At 36.9% G+C, this 23,069-nt stretch overlaps 1 protein-coding gene and 1 non-coding gene across 2 annotated transcripts in view; both read left to right on the top strand.

The window, feature by feature from the left end:
* The window catches only part of PLD5 (phospholipase D family member 5), a 273,586-nt gene that overhangs the window by 164,705 nt on the left and 85,812 nt on the right, over nt 1–23,069 (top strand). Inside the window, exon 5 of the mRNA XM_049776491.1 lies at nt 17,558–17,685. Within this exon, the coding sequence (XP_049632448.1) occupies nt 17,558–17,685 (128 nt within the window). The remainder of the gene's footprint in view (nt 1–17,557; nt 17,686–23,069) is intronic.
* On the top strand, nt 16,639–16,801 carry LOC126014612 (U1 spliceosomal RNA). The gene has a single exon (XR_007497626.1). It is a non-coding gene; the product is annotated as a U1 spliceosomal RNA (small nuclear RNA).

Raw genomic sequence — 23,069 nt, 5'->3', positions numbered from 1 at the left:
CAAGCCAGGGGCAATTTCTGAGCACTTAGCCAGGAGTAACCCCTGAGCATCAAATGGGTGTGGCCCAAAAAAAACTAAAAGAAGAAAAAGATTACTATTTTTTTTATTATAAAATGCTAAACAATAATAAAAAAAAGGAAAGAAAGAATTAAAAAAACAGAAACAGGGGTGGGCGAGGTGGCGCTAGAGGTAAGGTGTCTGCCTTGCAAGTGCTAGCCAAGGAAGGACCGTGGTTCAATCCCCTGGCGTCCCACATGGTCCCCCCAAGCCAGGGGCAATTTCTGAGTGCTTAGCCAGGAGTAACCCCTGAGCATCAAACGGGTGTGGCCCGAAAAAACAAAAAAAACAAACAAACAAAAAAAAGAAACAAAGAATTTGCTTTCCTACTGAAGGCATATGGTTAAAAAAAAGAATTTGCATGCCTTATGCATTATTAGCTAAGCTCTTTAAACAGAAAGACAATTATTGGGACCATTCCTAGTAAATAAAATTTTTAAAAAATGAATATCAATAACATTTTGATGCATTCTCAATTAGCAAATATTTGGAAAATAAATGAAGGAAAATGTTATTCAGAATGGGTATTTAATAAAAAAAGTAAACTGCTTAGGTATAAATAAAAAGTAAGTTTCTTTTAAATGTCATCAAAATGAAAGGCTAAAAAATGTGTGATTACTTAAGTTTGTGTCACTGTTTATAATTAAATAAAAGTACTATGTCTTCTGAATTGATTTAGTCAATATATATGTATTTTTTTTTTGGTTTGGGGGCCACACCCGGCATTGCTCAGGGGTTACTCCTGGCTGTCTGCTCAGAAATAGCTCCTGGCAGGCACGGGGGACCATATGGGATACCGGGATTCGAACCAACCACCTTTGGTCCTGGATTGGCTGCTTGCAAGGCAAACACTGCTGTGCTATCTCTCCGGGCCTCAGATATATGTAATTTAATTTCATTTTTATGATGATGGTTGAATTGTTTATTTAAAAAAAGAAAAGGATTACTCTTGATGAAATATGGGCATCTGTTTTGGGGAATGATTTTCTTTGTTTTGTTTTGTGGTTTTTAGGTCACATCCGTTGACACTCAAGGGTTACTCCTGGCTATGTGCTCAGAAATCGCTCTTGGCTTGGGGGACCATATGGGACATTGGGGATTGAACTGAGGTCCATCCTGGGTCAGCTGTGTGCAAGGCAAATGCCCTACCACTGCACTATCGCTCCAGACTCTTTCTTTATCTAAAATAATAACATCGCAGATGACTTAGGAAGAGATGAACAAGCCAGAATGTTTTGTTACTTATCTATGTCTACAAATTTGTCTCTTGACAGAACTTATGCTTTATATTTTAATGCAACTAATTTAAGTTCAAACTAGACACATTCTTTTTAAAAAAATATATCTTTATTTAAGCACCATGATTACAAACATGTTTGTAGTTGGGTTTCAGTTATAAAAAAAGAACACCTCCCTTCACCAGCAACCTTCCCACCACCAATATCTCCCATCTTCCTCCTCCTCCACCCACTGCCTGTTTTTGAGACAGGCATTCTATTTCTCTCACTCACTACTGCACTTATCACTTCTTCTGGTAAGCTTCATATCATGGGCCGGTAATTCCAGTCCTCATCTCTATTGTTTCTGGGTATTATTATCATGCTGTCTTTTATTTTTCTTAAATCCCACAGATGATTGAGACTATTCTGTGTCTATCTTTTTCCCTCTGACTTATTTCACTCAGCATAATACTTTTCATATTCATTTATAAAGTCATGATTTCATTTTTCCTAACGGCTGCATAATATTCCATTGAGCTTGTACCACACTTTCTTTAGCCACTCATCTGCTGTCGGACAACTGGATTGTTTCCAGATTTTGGCTATTGTAAATAATGCTTAAATAAATATAGGTGTGAAGAAGGCAATTTGTATTGTGTTTTTATGTTCCTATATATGTATGTATGTATGTATGTATGTATGTATGTATGTATGTATATATAGGAGTAGTATTGCTGGTTCATATGGAAGTTCAATTTCTAGGTTTTTAAAAAATCTCCATATTGTTTTACATAGAGACTGGACTAGACACATTTCCACCAAAAGTAAATGAGATTCCTTTCTCCCCACATCCCACTAGAACTGTCATTCTTGTATTTTGTGATGTGTGCTAGGCTTTGTGGAGTGAGATGATACCTCATTGTTGTTTTGATTTGCATCTTCTTGATAATTAGTGGTGTGAAACATTTTTTCATGATTTTTGGCCATCTGTATTTCTTCTTTGAGGAAATTTATGTTCATTTCTTCTCCCCAATTTTTGATGGGGTTAGATTTTTTTCTTGTTAAGTTCTGTCAGTACCTTGTATATTAGCCCCTTATCTGATGGGTAATGGGTGAATAGATTCTCCCATTCTGTGGGTGGCCTTTGTATCATAGTCACCATTTTCTTTTTTTTATTAAATATTTTTATTTAAACACCTTGATTATAAACAAGATTGTAGTTGGGTTTCAGTCATGTAAAGAATACCCCCCTTCACCAGTGCAACATTTCCATCACCAATGTCCCAAATCTCCCTCCTCCCCATTCCCCTCCTGTACTCAAGACAAGCTTTCTTGACTTCCCTCATTCATTTACATTGTTATGATAGTTGTCAGTGTAGTTATTTCTATAACTGCACTCACCACTCTTTGTGGTGAGCTTCCCTTATAAAAAAATATATGAAGTGTCACTTTCACCAACTTTAAAAATTACTACAGGGCCCGGTAAGATAGCACAGTGGCGTTTGCCTTGCAAGCAGCCGATCCAGGACCAAAGGTGGCTGGTTCGAATCCCGGTGTCCCATATGGTCCCCCGTGCCTGCCAGGAGCTATTTCTGAGCAGACAGCCAGGAGTAACCCCTGAGCACCGCCGGGTGTGACCCAAAAAAAAAATAATAATTACTACAACGCCATAGTCATTAAAACAGCTTTGTATTGGAATAAAGACAGACTGTAAGATCAATAGAACAGATTTGAGTATTCAGAGAATGTTCCCCAGACATACAATCAATTAATATGACAAATTGGAAGAAATACAAAATGGAACAAGGAAAGCCACTTCAACAAGTGCTGCTGGGACAACTGGTCGGACCTCCATCTACTACCATACACAAAGGTCAAATGAAAATGGATTAATGACCTTGATATCAGATCCAGAAACATAAGGTATATAGACAAACATGTAGTTAAAACACTCCATAACATTGAAACTATAAGTATTTTCAAAGAGGAAACATCACTGTTCAAACAAGTAGAAACAAAGATAAACAAATGGGACTATGTTAAACTGAAAATCTTCATCACTCGAAAGGAAATAGTGACATTGAGTTTCCAATACCTTCAGCTCACTATTTCCTTTGAGGTGATGAAGCTTTTCAGAGTCATCTTTATTTTGAACTTTGGTGTTTCTGTTGTTCTGTCTTTTCTTAATGTAGACATTTTAGTTTGTCTTTTAAGACTTGTTTTGAGTATGTTAGGTTTCTGAGCTGTCATTTATCTATGAGGTTATGTACACTTCCTCAAACCTGAATGTGAGTCTGGCTGGGTGCAGTATTCTAGGCAAAACAATCTTTTTATTGATCTTTGTCACTATATCCCACCAGCTTTTTTAGGGGAGTTGTTTGCTTGGATAATTGTCGTCCAATCTTTGATTTTGAGTCTATATTTGTTCTGGCAATTTAGATGTATTTCTTGAAGGCAGCAGACTGTTACATTCTGTTTTTTTTATCCATTTTTTCATTCTGTGAAGTCTGGTGCATTTAGTCCATTGATGTTGAGGAAGATAATTATCATGGGATTTAGTGTCATCTTTATATAGGAGCTTGGTGTGTCTGTTGGTCTGTCTTGTCTTAAAGTAGACCTTTCAATTTTTCTTTTAAGGCTGGTTTGAGTCTGTAAAGTTTCTGAGCTGTTGTTTATCTGTGAAGCTATGTATACTCCCTTCAAACCTGAAAGTGAGTCTGCATGGATGCAACATTCTAGGTGAAGCATTCTTGTTGAATTTTGTTACTATATTCTACCACTGCCTTCTGGAATTGAGGGTTTCTCATGACAGGTATGTTGTAAGTCTTAAGGATGTTCCTTTAAATGTAATTTTCCTTTTCGATCTTGCTGCTTTTAGCATTCTATCCCTGTCTGTGGAATTCGTCATTGTGACTAGGATGAATCTTGGGTTGCTTTTCTTCATGTCTCTTTAGTTGATACTCTTTGGGCATGCAGGATTTGGTTGCATGCAGTATTTAGCTCTACGAGTTTCTCTGCCATGATATCTTTGAGTATTGATTCTACTTGGAGATTTTCTTCCTGGATCTCTGGGACTTTAATGATTCTTGTTATTTCTGTATTAAAGATATTTATTTTCATCTATTCACATCCTTTGAATATTTTTTCTCTTGTCTGATCATTTGCTTTAAGGCTCGTTTCCAATCTTTTCTTTTGTATAGAGTTTTATGCATCTCATTTTCCAGCTCACTGATTCTATCTTCAGCTGCTGTTACTCTTTAAAGATGCTTTCCAGTGAGGTTTTTATTTTTTCTACAGAGGTTTTCAGTCCTGTTATTTCAGTTTTGAGTTTTCCTATTTCTCTTTTTTTATTCTTATTTCTTGATTCTTATTTGTAGGTTTGATCAGCTCATTCCATGCTTTCTTTGAGATCTATGAACATCTGCCATATTTCTTCTCTAATCTCCTTATCTGAGAGCTCCATAAATGGTTGGCATTTTTTTGGTCATCAGAGCTACCATCTTCATTCTCTATGCATGGTGGATGTATGCATTGTTTACCCATGGTCACTTTTGTAGAGCAGTGTTTTCTACTTGTTGTGCTGGGGTTCATTGGCTAGCAGATTCGCAGGCATTGTTCTGGGTGGGATGTTTCACTGCCATAGCAAAGCAGAGGCAGCTCAAAATGGCCCCTGTGTAAACGTCCCATGTACAAACTGCAGAGCGTAAGTGTCTTTAAAAACGCTCTTTTCTCCTACTTTAGAGGACTGAAGAACAGCTTTTTGTGACTTTTTTATTGCTTATACAAAAAATAAAAAATAAAAGCAGGTGATATTTAATTAACGAGATACGGTTTTGTTGCAAATTGATTCCAGAATATATCTGAAAGTCTTTTCAATTATCTAAAACTACTATTAATAGTTTACTTTTGGAGTTCTTTAATAGTATATTCACATATGGATATAAATTTATTTTTCATAATATTGTTATCCTTTCTTTCACATGTGATAATACACTTTAAAAGACAAACAAGCACTGATTAACATTGTGTTCAAGATACTGCCCATTAAAATGGGCAATGAAAAATGATAAAGATATGGGATCAGCCACGAATATATAAACTTTAATGCAAGTTTTCTTACCCCAAACTGTCCACCATTTTGTTCATTGTTAGAGATTATTCTGTCTGCATATTGTATAATCTTTAGCAAACATTCTGGACTTTTCCACTGGATGTTAATATTACTCCTGTCTCCAATGTGACAGACATATGTGTCTTCAAATATCATACATGCTTTTAATGGACAATGGGACAGAATCATCACTGATAGAGAAAAAAAACTTTTAATCAAAGGAAAAGATTATGGGTTTTCTTTATATTATTTTTATTTTAATTTTTAATTTTTTTTATTATTTTTATATCTAGTTTTTGTCGATTTCTTTGTTATGGGGTAGATATTGAAGTAGTTTTTTTATTATATATTTACTTTTTCTTTCTTCTTTTCTCTTCTTCCTCTTTGCGCCTTGTCATATTTCCTATCTCAAGACCATGACAACTATGTGGTGCATATTTTTAGTGCTGCAGTACTCACTGGATATCTTATTTGATTCCTCTTTTTGAACTGTTGTGGTGTTTCACCTTCTTCTTTTCCCCATTGTCCCTCAAACCAAGGATGAGAGCTTCTAGAATGACTCTGCTCATAGTCGGCATAGTCGATTTTTACCCCATTATATTACCTTTCTCTTCCTCAAACAAAACCATATAACTTGAACTTTCTAGTCCCTCCTCCCAATTAGAGGGGGCAGTAATGGAGGCACCAAGACCAAACAGTTATAAGACCACTAAGTAATAAACTAGACACAGAAGGTACCACGCATTCTAGCAGCCCCTGGGGGGGAGAGTGGAGGATATGGAAGGCAGGATGGGAGGGGTTGCGGGAGGACAATTCGGTGGTGGGAATTCCCCTGATTCAATGTAAATATGTACCTGGAATATTACTGTGAACGATATGCAAGCCACTATAATTAAAATAAAAATTATATTTAAAAAACAAATATTTTTTAATTTTTTATTTAAACAACTTTATTACATATGTGATTGTGTTTGGGTTTCAGTCATGTAAAGAACACCACCCATCACCAGTGCAACATTCCCATCACCAGTGTCACAAATCTCTCTCCTCCCCACCCAACCCCCGCCTGTACTCTAGACAGGCTTTCTATTTCCCTCGTACATTCTCATTATTAGGATAGTTCAAAACGTAGTTATTTCTCTAACTAAACTCATCCCTGTTTGTGGTGAGCTTCATGAGGTGAGCTGTAACTTCCAGCTCTTTTCTCTTTTGTGTCTGAAAGTTATTATTGCAAGAATGTCTTTCATTTTTCTTAAAACCCATAGATGAGTGAGACCATTCTGCGTCTTTCTCTCTCTGACTTATTTTACTCAGCATAATAAATTCCATGTACATCCATGTATAGGAAAATTTCATGACTTCATCTCTCCTGAGCACTGCATAATATTCCATTATGTATATTTACCACAGTTTTTTTTTAGCCATTCATCTATTGAAGGGTATCTTGGCTGTTTCCAAATGAGGGGCCAGCAAAATATTTAATAAAATTGTTGACAAATCTGACAAATAATATCAATAACAACACAATAATTGTGGGAGACCTCAACATGGCATTGTCAACATTTGACAGGTCAACCAGACTGAAACCCAACAAGAATATACTAGTTTGCCACACAAACTCAAATATCTTGGAGTTAACTTGACCAAAGAAGTGAAGAATCTATACAAAGAAAACTATAAAGCCCTGCTGCAAGAAATGAAAGGACACATGGAAATGGAAACACATACCCTGCTCATGAATTGGCAGGATTAACAGCATTAAAATGGCAATATTCTCCAAGGCATTATACAGATTTAATGTGATCCCTCTAAAGTCACCCATGACATTCTTCAAAGAAGTGAGTCAAACACTTTTGAAGTTTATCTGGAACAATAAACACCTTTGAATAGCACTCCTAGGGAAAAGGAGTATGGGAGGCTTTACTTTCCCCAACTTTAAACTGTACTACAAAGCAATAGTAATCAAAACAGCATGGTATTGGAATAAAGACAGACCCTCAGATCAGTGTAATAGGCTTGAGTTCTCAGAGAACGTTCCCCAGACATATAAACACCTAATTTTTGACAAAGGAGCAAGAAATCCTAAGTGGAGCAGGGAAAACCTCTTCAACAAGTGGTGCTGGCAGAACTGGTTAGCCACTTGCAAAAAAGTGAACATAGACCCCCAGTTAACACCATGTACAAAGGTAAAATCAAAATGGACTTTGATATCAGACCTGATACCATAAGGTATATAGAACAACATGTAGGTAAAACACTCCATGACATTGAGACTAAAGGCATCTTCAAGGAGGAAACTGCACTTTCCAAACAAGTGGAAGTAGAGATCAACAGATGGGAATACATTAAGCTGAGAAGCTTCTGCACCTCAAAAGAAATAGTGCCCAGGATACAAAAGCCACCCACTGTGTGGGAGAAACTATTCACCCAATTCCCATAAGATAAGGGGCTAATCTCCAAAATATACAGGGCACTGACAGAACTTTACAAGAAAAAAACATCTAATCCTATCAAAAAATGGGGAGAAAAAATGAACAAACACTTTGATAAAAAAAAGAAATACAAATGGCCAAAAGGTACATGAAAACATGCTCCTCATCACTAATCATCAGGGAGATGCAAATCAAAACAATGATGAGATACCATCTCACACAACAGAGATTGGCACACATCACAAAGAATGAGAACAATCAGTGCTGGAGGGGATGTGGAGAGAAAGGAACTCTTATCCATTGCTGGTGGGAATGCCATCTAGTCCAACCTCTATGGAAAGTGATATGGAGATTCCTCCAAAAACTGGAAATTGAACTCCCATTTGACCCAGCTATTCCACTCCTAGGGATATACCCTTGGAACACAAGAATACAATACAAAAACCCCTTCCTCACACCTATATTTATTGCAGCACTATTTACAATAGCCAGGCTCTAGAAACAACCAAGATGCCCTTCAACAGATGAATGGCTAAAGAAACTGTGGTACATATACACAATGGAATATTATGCAGCCGTCAGGAGAGATGAAGTCATGAAATTTTCCTATACATTGTTGTTCATGGAATCTATCATGCTGAGTGAAATAAGTCAGAGGGAGAAAGAGAGACCCAGAATAGTCTCACTTATCTATGGGTTTTAAGAAAAATAAAAGTCATCTTTGCAACAGTCCTCGGAGACAATGAGAGGAGGGCTGGAACTTTCTCACTTCATGAAGCTCACCATAAAAAGTGGTGAGTGCAGTTATAGAAATAACTACACTGAGAACTACCATAACCTTGTGAATGAATGAGGGAACTGGAAAGCCTGTCTAGAGTACAGGTGGGGGTGGGGTGGGATGGAGGGAGATTTGGTACATTGGTGGTGGGAATGTGGCACTGGTGAAGGGGGGTGTTCTTTACATAACTGAAACCTAATCACAATCATATTTGTAATCAAGATGCTTAAATAAAGACATTATAAAAAAGTTTTCTTCCATCATCTGCTACTCTTTGTTCCTTTATGAGTAAAGCCCATTGAAATAAAATGAGATATCAGGAACATAAATTTATTATCATTATCTTCTAAAAAATACATGCACATGGGAAACATTCTGTATTTTATAAAAATGTTAAATGTTTGTTGAAAAACTGGTTTCAGAGCTATGAAATTCACAAACTGTTGCTTGTCCATGAAGCTTTATACCATTCTTTCAAATATGAAATGATAATAAATCTGAGTAAATTATTCTTGATGAAATATTAATTTTATTAAGTTTTTACAATAAAGTTTTTACTTTTTTTCTATATAGTACATCTAGATATATGTGCTTTAAATCTTATATTTTTTGTATATAAATTCCTATGTTGACTTTGCTACTTTTAATTATCTTTTTTACTTTTGTCATTATAATTACAGTATTCCTATTTTAGTTGGGATCTTACACACCTCTTAGTTGCATATATTAATAGTTCTATATCATATTTAGCTTCATGTTCCTCAGAAATGTTCCTCTTGAACTCATCTCTTAAGTTCTCTTGTGTACTTTTCATATATTTTGAGGTTAATTTTATCTTCTTTTGTTTTCTGGAGATTTCATATCTAGAAAATTGCTATTTTTTAATTGCTATTATTCACTGCTAGACCTTCTTCTGAATTTATTTTTTCACCTAACAAACTCTTTAAGTGTTACTTATTATTGCAATTTTCTCATTTATGTCCTTATAATTGTGCTTTATTACACATTTCACCCTCATACCTGTGCCACTATTTTAGCTCACTTAGCATCCCAATCAAGGTGGCACTCAGGTTTTTATCTTAGAGATTTACAGAGCTAGTTGGTACTGGCAGTGTTTTCTGGGCTATGATAGTCATTAATAAAGATAGTAAGTTTTTAGGAGGCTTTCTCATTGAATCTACTATTTTACGGGGTGAATTTTTGTTGTTCAAGTTCTAGGGACTTTTAATGGAGTGAACTACACAGCATCTGTTTCCAATTTGATTATTTCAATTCTTGGTTACTAGGTTACAAGGTACCTTTAAACATCAATGACTCTGCTTCTCATTTGGCTGTAATTTGGGATTCTATGATAGCTTGCAATAAACCATATTGTGTGTTTTTCCCTGTGAGATAGGAGGATGGAACTAGGAATGAGTTACTTTTAGCTTTGTGCCTCTGAAGGCAACCAGGGTTTTACTTGAATCTTAGGGTTTACTGCAAAAACTTTGTATGTGTATCTTATGTAGTCATGTAACTTGTGAAGTGACACACAATTCAGGCTGCAGGCTGATAAGTCTGGTCCACCCAACTGATACTCACCCATGAAAGCAGGTTTTCTCAGAATTTAAAGGTAGTTGAGATGAGAAGGGGCAGGACACAGTAGCACTAAGTTGATGTCTAAGGATTTTCTTATCTTATGAAGCAGCCGTGCTGTGCCACAGAAATAAGCTGAGAGGCCTATTACCATGCTTTCAGGTTATTGCGAAACACCATCATAAAATTTTTGCAGAAGTTGTTTGATTTAATGAGCAGAAGAGAGAGATAGAGAGAGGGAGAAAGAGAGAGGCATTATTCCTGTCTCTTGGAGCAAAATCTGAAAAATGAGGTTCTAAAAATAATGCATATTCCTTTGTGTTTTAGTCACCCATCATTGTTCCTGCAGCTGAAAGGAAACTGGAAATGGCAAAAATCACCATCTTATGCTAATTACAACTTTGAAAGCAGAAAACTGATCTGTTAATAATGAAATGTTCTAAATGTTTTATTGAATAAAATTGGGAATATATGAAAAGCAAAATATGTATTCATGGTAAAAAGAAAAAAGATTGAAAATATTTTGGGGAAAGAGTTCCATCTTGCGGGGTCCTGAAGCCCCCCAGGGGGGCCCGGCCAGCAGGAATTAGCTGGGAAGGCTTCTCAGACGACCGCACTTCTATTTTGCTGAGTAGAAGCACAACCACACTGTAAAAAATCTGAGAGAGGTTAATAATAAAGACCTAAGGCAATATCTCACTGCTCAAAGGCAACTTTATTTGGCTACAGCTTCTTCTTATATAGTGAAGGAGAAGGGGGCAGGCAAAAGGCAATGTCAATCATTCTTTTGGCATGAAAATTACTTCATTATTCCAAATAAGGCAAGTGGGCAATACTTCTTGCAGTATCCATGGAAACATCTTGTGACCTTCTAGCTGCATTCCTAATTGCTTGACTATCAGGAGGTGGTGCAAGATGTGCTTGCCTCAGTGATCTTGAACAGACAATGTAGCATATACACAATAATGAATGTCTTGTAAACTCAGGGATATGGTTAAGGGAGTAAGGCCTCTTTTCTGGGAATGGTACTGGGCTGTGTTGCTCTCCTCCGGGCTAAAAGATTAATTATACTTTGCAGCTGCATTTTCCTTTCTCTTTGGCCCAAGAACTTACAGCAAGACTGCATGTAGCCTTTAGGTGAAAGGCTGGATTATGGCAGAAAGAATAGCAAAATGGCCTCAAACAAGTCAGTCCCCAACACCATCTCAAGGGAAAATTAGTCTTTAATAAAAGGAACAAATGAAACAATCTAAAACTTTGTCCCTCTTCTTTAACATCATTTTTTCAAAAGTTACGCTAGAGATGCAACCTTAAACTGTGTAAATTATCTGATCTGTGTACTGAAAATGCATGTGAATAAAAATTTTGGTCTGTATTTTACATAGAGAATAAGAAAATGAAATCATTTTATTATAGTGGAATAAAAATGAAAGAAAACTTAAATTTAAGAAACTCAAGAATACCTTCAGAAAAATTCTATTTCTCTTCCCTCCACTCCTGAGGGATTCATCGGCATAGGGAATTTATTGTCTGTTAAGGAGTCAACCATTGATAACAGACTAAAAGAGAAAAAAATGGACCTTTTAAAACCTTGATCCAAGCATGCTACAAAGAGAAGCTTTAACTCTAATGGTTTCTAAGAAAATGATTTGGGTGAAAAATGTGGCAAATTACTGTGATCAGCCTTTTCAGTCCACATTGTTAATTAGTCTGCCCAGTTTATAGGAGTGCATGCTATTATTGTCAAAAATAATTTTATTTCATGTTGTTTTTGTTACCAGTTATCAAACTTGATATTGGCCTTAAAAGATTTTATTTACAAAACTGAAATCCAGGGGCCGGCAAGGTGGCGCTAGAGGTAAGGTGTCTGCCTTGCATGCGCTAGCCAAGGAAGGACCGCGGTTCAATTCCCCAGCGTCCCATATGGTCCCCCCAAGCCAGGGGCGATTTCTGAGTGCTTAGCCAGGAGTAACCCCTGAGCATCAAATGGGTGTGGCCCGAAAAACAAAAAAAACAAAAACAAAAAAAAAGTGAAATCCTTACTGATTAATGGTTAGCATTCTGTTTTAAACATCTTAATACTGTGATTTTTGGAAATCAAATTCTAAGAATAGGGTTCTTAAAGATGAGTACATTCTGGTCATTTAAAATGTGGAATAAAATTTTCTTGTCAAATATAGTGTGTTTTATAAGATATTTTTATGAGTAGCCAAAAACCATTGGAAATCTATAAAAATTGATTTAATTTCTTTTACTCAGGAAGGTTTTTAAAAGTCTTTAATAAGTACTGTTCTAGAGAACAATTTTTCACGCTTTAATAAGTACTTTAATAAGTATTGTTCATGGGAGAGGGGAAAAGATAAAAATAAGTACTGTTCTAGAGTACAATTTTTTCATGCTACACAAAAAAGTCTGTCTAGTAACTTATTTCCATGTTTCTTGGGTGATCAAGTTTACTAATCTCAGTAAGATAAAAGGTTAGATCTTTTTATGATATTGAAGATCTGACTATAAAAATAATTGATGTGTGTTTTACTGCAAAACACATAATGTATGGACACATAATTAAAAGGAGAAAGAAGAATTTCATTAAAGCTAATTGATTCTGCATTGGAACATAGGGAAAAAATGAATGCAAAAGAATGTAAAAAGTGTAAGAGTTACGTTTGAAACTCTATGTACAAACTGGATTGTTGTAAGAAAATCTTTAAAGTATATCTTTAATTTTTTTCTAATATTTTTGTTTGGAGAATTCTTTTTTTTTTTTTTTTTGGTTTTTTTTTTTGGTTTTTTTTTTTTGTTTTTGGGCCACACCCGGCAGTGCTCAGGGGCTACTCCTGGCTGTCTGCTCAGAAATAGCTCCTGGCAGGCACGGGGGACCATATGGGACACCGGGATTCGAACCAACCACCTTAGGTCCTGGATCGGCTGCTTGCAAGGCAAACACTGCTGTGCTATCTCTCCGGGCCCTGTTTGGAGAATTCTATGAAAAGAAATTTAGATGGCCCTGACTCATGTTACATTGCTTTTAGAAAATCGGGCATTTATATTTATAATCAAGATGTTTAAATAAAGATATTAAAAATGAATATTGAACATTTAGAAATTACAAGAAATCAAGGTTTTTCCACATGGAACTAAAAGAACAAAAAACATAATCGCTGTAAATCTATGATCTGTAAAAGCGAGAAACACTTGCTTTTCTCTCTTCCTGGCACCATCAGTATATTTTTTGATGCTTCATAGCACATAGTGCTTATCTTCAAGATAAGAAGTCTCTTTAGAAGGCCAGACTCCTCCTCATACAGACAAGAAATCTTATTTATTTATTTATTTATTTGGTTTTTGTTTTTGGTGATGCTCAAGGGTTACACCTGGTTATGTGCTCAGAAATTGCTTCTGGCTTGGGGGACCATATGGGATGCCAGGGGATCGAACCACAGTCCATCATAGGTCAGTCCTGAGCAAGGCAAATGCCCTACCGTTGCACCACGGCTCCAGCCCCACAGACAGGAAATCTTAAAGGTCAGCTATGAGGGATCCCAAACCCCTCTTCCATGGAAAGAGTTAAAAAGGGATGAGGTTAAATGACAGGAACACGTCCAGTAATAATAGGTACTTTTACAAGTACTCTGCTATCCTCAGAGAGACCCTAGAGATAGATCAGCTTAAAGTAATTGAAAATTATCCCTGCTTCTGAAAATGAGAAGTATTCAGATTTGTAATAACTGGCCACACCTGGGCCCTGTTATCATCTAGAAAAGTCTCAGAGATCAAAATCTTTCCCCTCTCCCAGCCCTGAAGAAGGTTGGGATGTACTCCTTGGCAGGTCACTCTTACAGAAGATGAGAGGAACAAAGCTACCTCCAGCTTATCATGCATCTTTGAAGATCTTTGCATCTTCACACTGGCTTAGCCTGGGTATCCCTGACATGCCACGGAAAAAGTATTAATGTTTTTATTAATATAAATCACCTTCTCTTTCCTTAGTAAATCCTCAGGATTTATCAGTAAATAACGGGATACACCAAATGGAGATTTCTCCAGTCTTGTGTTTATGTAAAAGAAAACTCCAGGTTTATTAAGACATCTGGCAAAATTTAATGTTAAAGGGGAGAGAAAACTGTACTTTGTTAAATTGCCTTGTTTAAATTATATCAAGACCTACAGAAAATGATTGAAAAATTGCAATAAGGGTTGATTTAAAAGTGGATAATTCAAATCAAATTTGTCTTAAAGATAGTAGCAACCTAGTTCATGAGGCACAGTTACAGGCCAATCAGTAGTCTCTGGTTTGGTGATGGTAGTTCTGCCCAGAGTTTAAATTTGCAGCCAGAGCCAATCCAGACCCTGCCCAATCTGGCTGAACCAAGGAAAGAGAACTTCAGCCATGATTCATTCACCCCAAAAACCTAGCTGGTCTACACATGGCAGAAGCTTGAGGAAATCTTCATGTGTCTCTCATTATTCTTGTCCCAGATTTCTTAGATTAAACTTCAATTGCTCCACACCTGCTAGTCCTGTAGCCTACTTACTGTCAAAGTAAAACCCTGTTTTACTCATGTGTGTTACTGTGTTTTACTCCTGACCATATATTTTACTCATGAGTAAGTAGTGGAATCTGCATCATCCCCCAAACTGCCACCAAGATAGCACTGCCCTCTAAGCAGTGGCCTGTTTGATACACATAGAATACAAAGGAAGTATTTGTCTCTATCTGAAATGAACAGCTACGTACTGCCCCACCAGAGGTTGCTGAGTACTAATGGCTTTATGAGTACTAGATATAGACTTGAGAACTGCCAACCTCAGCATTAGGGGCTGGAAAGAAGGGTGAAAATTAATCTGTTGTTTCTTTTTGTTGTTGTTGTTTGTTTTTTGTTTTTGGAAGGCCACACCTGTTTGACACTCAGGGGTTACTGCTGGCTAAGCACTCAGAAATTGCTCCTGGCTTGGGGGGACCATATGGGACACCAGGAAATCGAACTGTGGTCTGTCCTAGGATAGCGCTTGCAAGACAGACAACTTACCTCTAGTGCCACCACTCCAGCCCAGGAATCTGTTATTTTCTTAGCATTGTAATACTACTTATATATATCGAATGTTTGTTCTTATAATTTTAATGTACTTCTGGATGGGGAGGCTAGAGAAGGGTTCAAACTATGTTGGAACATCCTAGTAGGAGAAGACTGTGTATTTTCCCAGCCATAAAGTGACCTAGTCATGGACACCAAATTCTCAATCACATATTAATTTAGAGTTGCTGCTACACACCACCCAAGTGCTGAGTACCAACTCAGCAGGGGATTGTCATTTGTAATCTTAAGGCTACAGTGAGCAAGCCCAAATGGGTTGGTTTTTGCCTTTTCAGGAGGAATATTTAGTTGCCTCCCTGACATCAAGTTAGTTAGTTTTCCTCATACCAGATTTAAAAAACTTCCCAGTGGATTAGGTAACCCTGCCCAGATAAAGAACTAAATAGGCAAACATCCTGCCTATCATTCTGGGAGCTGTTCTGGCAGATACACTGGAATGGGTGCTGCTGCCATGGTGTCCATCAAGTCCAGCAATAATAAGCTGCTTCTACAAATAGAAGATATGAGAGAAGTTAACCAAATAATTATTAGGATACAAGATCAATTAGACACCCTTGCTTTAGTAATGCTACAGAACAAAAGAAGACTAGACTGCCTCACTGCAGAAAAGGGGAATTTGAGTAATGTTACAAGAAAAGTGCTATTCCTTTGCAAATTAATCAGGACTCATGTGAGAGGACACATGGAGTCTTCTGGAGTGAATCAAAACTCAATATTGCTCCTGGGAACCATAAGCTAATGTATGTGAAACATGGGACCATGTATCAGTACATTCCTGGGACTAGCAATGACACTGCTCTTCCTCTTACTGGTTGAATCTTGAGTTATGAATGAGTTAATGCATTTTATCAAAACCTGGTTGGGTGGTCAGCTGCAAATAGAATATGCCCCACAGCTGAAAGGAGATATAGGGTTAAATGTAAGACATGGTAGATAAGTGGAGACCACCTTAGTGGTTAAAGTATAGGAGGACGTCTGAGAAAAACTAAGGAAAAACGAGCAGTGAAAAACAAAGCTGACAAGAATTTACAAGCATGAATCCGAGTCATCTGGTTGTAGCAGCTGCAGCTAGATAGATTAGTACAAAGCAATTTTGTTCCTCAAGGACAGTCACATCATCTTCAACTGCAACCTATTTGTGTAAGAATATCTCGTTCTACAAGGCCACACCAGTTTTGTCTATAACTTAGGCTGTGTAAGAATGCTTCTTGCTTGATTGTTAGAATGCATAAAAATAATGTGGATTCTTTGAACAAGGCTATGAGTTGCCAGGCTACCTGCACTCTTGTAAACAAATTCAAAATAAGTGATGAAAAGTAACACAGATATTAAGGCAAACAGCTGAATAAAATGTAAAAATTATATATAAATAATACCTGGCAGGGGAGATACCATGATCATGAAGGTGGTTTCCCCAGGGCGAGGCTTATCCATTGCACTCTGGATGTGCTGACCCCTGCAATTTCCCCAAATATGGGAAACTCGACTGCATAACTTGTGGTAGTGGGGGTCTGTGTTCACGCTCTCCCCTGAAAAAAAAAGAAAAAATTTATATATAAATAATATAAAAATATTTCCTAATTGAGTTGTGTGTATGAGTAAAGAGACAATTATTTGATTGATTCCAAAATTTTATAAAAATTATTTCTAAGGCTTCTTTTATTTGTTTATTTTAGGCCAGACCCAGCTGAGATCTGGCTTGCTCCTGATCTGTGGTCACTCCTGGCAGTCTAATAAAAATCATAAACAGAGCAAGTTCTAACTCAGGCTCCTATTGTACTATCTCTCTTGCTCCACGTATGAAATATTTTTGTTTTTGTTTTTGAGCTACACCAGGCATTGCTCAAGTTTACTCCTGGCTCTGTACTTAGCAATTACTCCTGGCAGTGCTCAGAGGCCCATCTGGGATGCCTGAATTGAGCCATGATCAGCCACAGAAAAGCAAAAGTCCTACCCACTGTGTTATTGCTCTGAACCTAAATTTTATTCTTCGATATGGTGGGCCTAAATTACTATCAGATAATAAATGATAGAGTTGTGATTTGAATAAAATATGAGTTAAGAAGTAATTGAATGGAGTCTTTTCTGCATATGTGCATAAAATCATGCATATGCATGCATAAATTTTAAATTAATAGGAAGAAATTAACTCCTTGGAGGTTTCAGCACACCAGAGTAATATAGCTTCCTAATTCCAATTGTTTCTAATGGATATTCTGCTGAAAGATGACTGATTGAAGGTACTGGGCCTTGACCAAAGGCTGACTGGGATCTTCTTGAACCCCTAGGAGCTGAGGTGACCTACATGAACATGACCGCCTACAACAAAGGCAGGCTGCAGTCCTCCTTCTGGATTGTGGACAAACAGCATATTTATATCGGCAGTGCCAGTTTGGACTGGCAATCCCTGGGACAGGTAATATCTCCACAATATATACATTTAGTATGCTTTCAGCATCAGAATAGCCTCTTCCATAAAGTACTCAGTCACCTGTACTCTGATAGAGAAATATAATCCTACAACAATTATTATTTTCAACTGTGCAATTTGAATAGGTTCACTTTCATTTAATTTGAAGTGACAAAACATTCCCAATTAAATTAATATTATGTGATTTTGTAATACAGATAGAATTTTATTTATATTATGCCATGTCACCTATAGATAGAGGAAATAGAGAAATTAAGTACAGGACACTATAATTTCATTTTCTCTGAAACATCATCATTTGCGATGAAAGGATTAATTCTAATACAGCATTCTAATACAATTTTCCATCAACACACCCTCCACTAGAGTGCAGTTTGCTTCCCTCCAACAGTTCCTCGGGATCTGCCCTTACTTCTCCTATCCCCTCATTGCTAAATTTTGTTCTATAAACAACTTATCAGTTCCTATTATTTATGACCATTTGGTATTCCCATGAGTGTTTCTTATGAAAATAATATGTTTTATAACAATAGTCATATGTATTATTACTTTGATGAATCTTTCTCTTTGTGATTAACCATTTAAAATATATGAATTGGTCATTTTATTGATAATATAGGTGATATGTATATAATTAATTATACAGTTATATATTTATTTCTTTCTTTTGCTCTTTGGTAAACTGGTGGTTGGAAGATCTTGGTTACTTGGGCCACAGAGTTCAATAGTACATGTATGCTAAAGGAACCTTACACACTATACTTAAGCTGAGTCCAATTCATACTAAAATCACTAAGATTACCAAGAGAATTATACTTTATTTCATTGTAAAAGCAAGCATTGGCATGCAGATAGATACAAGGGCCATAATTTGTAATGAAAGACAGAGAAATAAAATTAGAGGTTATATTATTAGCTTCATGATGAGCTATTTGCCTAGAATTTTTATTTTCACTTTTAGTAATATCTTTATTTAAGCACCATAATTACAAACATGTTTGTTGTTGAAGTAATATAAAAGAACACCCCTTCACCAATGGAACCTTCCCACCACCAATGCCCCATCTCTCTCCTACACCACCCCCTGCCTGTATTCTATTTCTCTCACTCTCTACCATTGTTATGATAGTTGTTAGTGTAGTTATTTCTCTAACTGCACTCACCACTCTTTGTGGTGATTTTTTTAGCTCTCATCTCTATTATCTCTGGGTATTATTACAATAAAGTCTTTTATTTTTCTTAAATCCCACAGATGAGTGAGACTATACTGTGTCTATCTCTCTCACTTGGATTTATTTCACTCAGCATAGTAGTTTCCATGTCCATCCATGTATAAGAAATTTTCATGACTTCATTTTTCCAGATGGCTGCATAGTATTCCTTTGTATACATGTACCAAAGTTATTTTAGCCACCTATCTGTTGTCCGAAATCTGGGTTGTTTCCAGATTCTGGCTATTGTAAATATCACTGCAAATAACAATGGGTTAATTAAGAAAGCAAATACAAATGGGTATATAGAGAGAGACCCAGACAACTTTCCAAGCTAACCAAAACATCTGATACTTGTAGATAAGGACTTAAAATCAATACTCAAATTTTTAGCAGCAGAAATCAATGATTCATTAGCCTGTGAAATTAAGAAACCTAAAGATCAACAATTAACCAACTCAAAAAGAAGTTCTTTGCATCAGCATTCATCAGGGATATTGGTCTGTAATTTTCTTTTTTGGCAGCGTCTCTGTCTGGTTTTGGTATCAAGGTAATGTTGGCTTCATAAAAGCTGTTTGGGAGAGTTCCCTTTTTTTCAATTTCATGGAAGAGTCTGGCTAGGATTGGTAGTAGCTCCTCTTGAAAGATTTGAAAAAATTCATTAGGAAAACCATCTGGGCCTGGGCTTTTCTTTTTTGGTAGATGTTTGATTACGGTTTCAATTTCCTCAGTAGTGATGGGGGTGTTTAGATATGCTACATCCTCCTTACTTAAATGTGGAAGGTTATAAGTGTCCAAGAATTTTTCCATTTCTTCTAGGTTCTCATGTTTTGTAGCATAAAGTTTCTCAAAGTAGCCTCTGATTATCCTTTGGATCTCTGCAATTTCTGTTGTGATCTCCCCCTTTTCATTTCTAATACAGGTTATCAGATTTCTCTCTCTCTCTTTCTTTGTGAGTTTTGCCAATGGTCTCTCAATCTTGTTTATTTTTTCAAAGAACCAGCTTCTGCTTTTGTTGATCTTTCGGATTGCTTTTTGGTTTTCCACTTCATTGAGTTCCGCTTTCAGCTTTATTATTTCCTTCTGTCTCCCTATTTTTGGTTCATTCTGTTGGTCATTTTCTAATTGTTTAAGCTGCGCCATTAAGTTATTCAGGTATGCTCCTTCTTCCTTCCTGATGTGTGCTTGTAGAGCTATAAATTTTCCTCTCAGGACTGCTTTTGCTGTGTCCCATAGATTCTGGCAGTTTGTGTCTTCATTATTATTTGTTTCCAGGAAAGTTTTGATTTCCTTTTTGATTTCATCTCGGACCCACTGGTTGTTCAGTAGCAGGGTGTTTAATTTCCAATTGTTAAAGTTTTTCTTCTGTGTGGCTTTGTAGTTCACATCTAATTTCAGAGCCTTGTGGTCAGCAAAGGTAGCCTGCAAGATTTCTATCCTCTTGATTTTATGGAGGTATGTTTTATGTGTCAGCATGTAGTCTATTCTGGAGAATGACCCATGTACATTGGAAAAGAATGTGTATTCAGGTTTTTTGGGATGGAGTGTCCTGTATATATCTACTAGTCCTCTTTCTTCCATAACACTTTCAGGGCTAGTATGTTTTTGTTGGGTTTCAGTCTGGTTGACCTATCAAGTGTTGATAGGGCTGTGTTGAAGTCTCCCACAATGATTGTGTTATTATTGATTTCTTCTTTCAGATTTGTCAGTAATTGTATTAGATAATTTGCTGGTCTCTCATTGGGTGCATATATGTTTAATAGTCTGATTTCTTCCTGTTGCACATATCCCTTGATTAGTACATAGTGTCCATCTTTGTCCCTTACCACTTTTCTGAGTATAAAGTTGGTGTCATCTGATATTAATATGGCCACCCCAGCTTTTTTCAGGGTGTTGTTTGCTTGGATAATTTTCTTCCAACCTTTGATTTTGAGTCTATGTTTGTTCTGACTATTCAGATGTGTTTCTTGTAGGCAGCAGAAGGTTGGAGTCATCTTTTTGACCCATTTTGCCACTCTGTGTCTTTTAATTGGTGAATTTAGTCCATTGACATTGAGGGAGATGATTGTCATAGGATTTAATGTCATCTTTGTAGATAAGTTTGCTGTGTTTGTTGGTCTCTCTTGTCTTAGAGTAGACCTGTCAGTTTTTCCTTTAAGGCTGGTTTATCAAGATCTTCAACAAAATCCTGGCAAATAGGATCCAATGCATCATCAAGAAGATCATACACTACGACCAAGTAGGCTTCATCCCAGGAATGCAAGGATGGTTTAACATCCGTAAATCTATTAACATCATACACAACATCAACAACAAGAAAAATAAAAATCACATGATCATATCAATAGATGCAGAGAAAGCATTTGATAAGGTCCAACACCCATTCTTGATCAAAACTCTCAGCAAGATGGGAATGGAAGGAACCTTTCTCAATCTAGTTGAAGCCATCTACCACAAGCCAATGGCAAATATTATCCTCAATGGAGAAAAACTAAAAGCCTTTCCTCTAAATTCGGGTACAAGACAAGGCTGTCCTCTCTCACCACTCCTCTTCAATATAGTACTGGAAGTTCTTGCTATAGCGATCAGGCAAGAAAAAGATATCAAGGGAATTCAGATAGGAAAGGAAGAAGTCAAACTCTCATTGTTTGCAGATGACATGATACTCTACTTAGAAAACCCTAAAGACTCTACCAAAAAGCTTCTAGAAATAATAGATTCATATAGCAAGGTGGCAGGCTACAAAATCAACCTACAGAAATCAATGGCCTTTTTATACACCAATAATAATAGGGAAGAGATGGAAGTCAGGAAAGCAATCCCATTCACAATAGTGCCACACAAACTCAAATATCTTGGAGTCAACTTGACCAAAGACGTGAAGGACCTATACAAAGAAAACTATAAAGCCCTGCTCCAAGAAATAAGAGGGGACACACGGAAATGGAAACACTTACCCTGCTCATGGCTTGGCAGGATTAACATCATTAAAATGGCAATACTCCCCAAAGCATTATACAGATTTAATGCAATCCCCTTAAAAATACCCATGACATTCTTCAAAGAAGTGGATCAAACACTTATGAAGTTCATCTGGAACAATAAACATCCTCGAATAGCTAAAGCACTCCTAGGGAAAAGGAAAATGGGAGGCATTACTTTCCCCAACTTTAAACTGTACTACAAAGCAATAGTTATTAAAACAGCATGGTATTGGAATAAAGACAGACCCTCAGATCAGTGGAATAGGCTTGAGTTCTCAGAGAACATTCCCCAGGCATACAATTACCTAATTTTTGACAAAGGAGCAAGAAATCCTAAGTGGAGCAGAGAAAATCTCTTCAACAAGTGGTGCTGGCAGAACTGGTTAGTGACTTGCAAAAAAGCGAACATAGACCCCCAGTTAACATCATGTACGAAGGTAAAATCCAAATGGATTAAAGACCTTGATATCAGACCAGATACCATAAGGTATATAGAACAACATGTAGGTAAAACACTCCATGATATTGAGACTAAAGGTATCTTCAAGGAGGAAACTGCACTTTCCAAACAAGTGGAAGCAGAGATTAACAGATGGGAATACATTAAACTGAAAAGCTTCTGCACCTCAAAAGAAATAGTGCCCAGGATACAAGAGTCACCCACTGAGTGGGAGAAACTATTCACCCAACATCCTTCAGATAAGGGGCTAATATCCAAAATATACAGGGCACTGACAGAACTTTACAAAAAAAAAACATCTAATCCCATCAAAAAATGGGGAGAAGAAATGAACAGACACTTTGATAAAAAAGAAATACAAATGGCCAAAAGACACATGAAAAAATGCTCCTCGTCACTAATCATCAGAGAGATGCAAATCAAAACAACGATGAGATACCACCTCACACCACAGAGATTGGCGCACATCACAAAGAATGAGAACAATCAGTGCTGGCGGGGATGTGGAGAGAAAGGAACTCTTATCCACTGCTGGTGGGAATGCCGTCTAGTACAGCCTCTATGGAAAGCGATATGGAGGTTTCTTCAAAAACTGGAAATTGAGCTCCCATTCGACCCAGCTATTCCACTCCTAGGGATATACCCTAGGAGCACAAGAATACAATACAAAAACCCCTTCCTCACACCTATATTTATTGCAGCACTATTCACAAT

Source organism: Suncus etruscus, chromosome 7, assembly GCF_024139225.1.
Source record: "Suncus etruscus isolate mSunEtr1 chromosome 7, mSunEtr1.pri.cur, whole genome shotgun sequence".
Lineage (NCBI taxonomy): Eukaryota > Metazoa > Chordata > Mammalia > Eulipotyphla > Soricidae > Suncus > Suncus etruscus.
The sequence above is the reverse complement of the archived record's forward strand: the minus strand, read 5'-3'. Positions and strand labels throughout refer to the sequence as shown.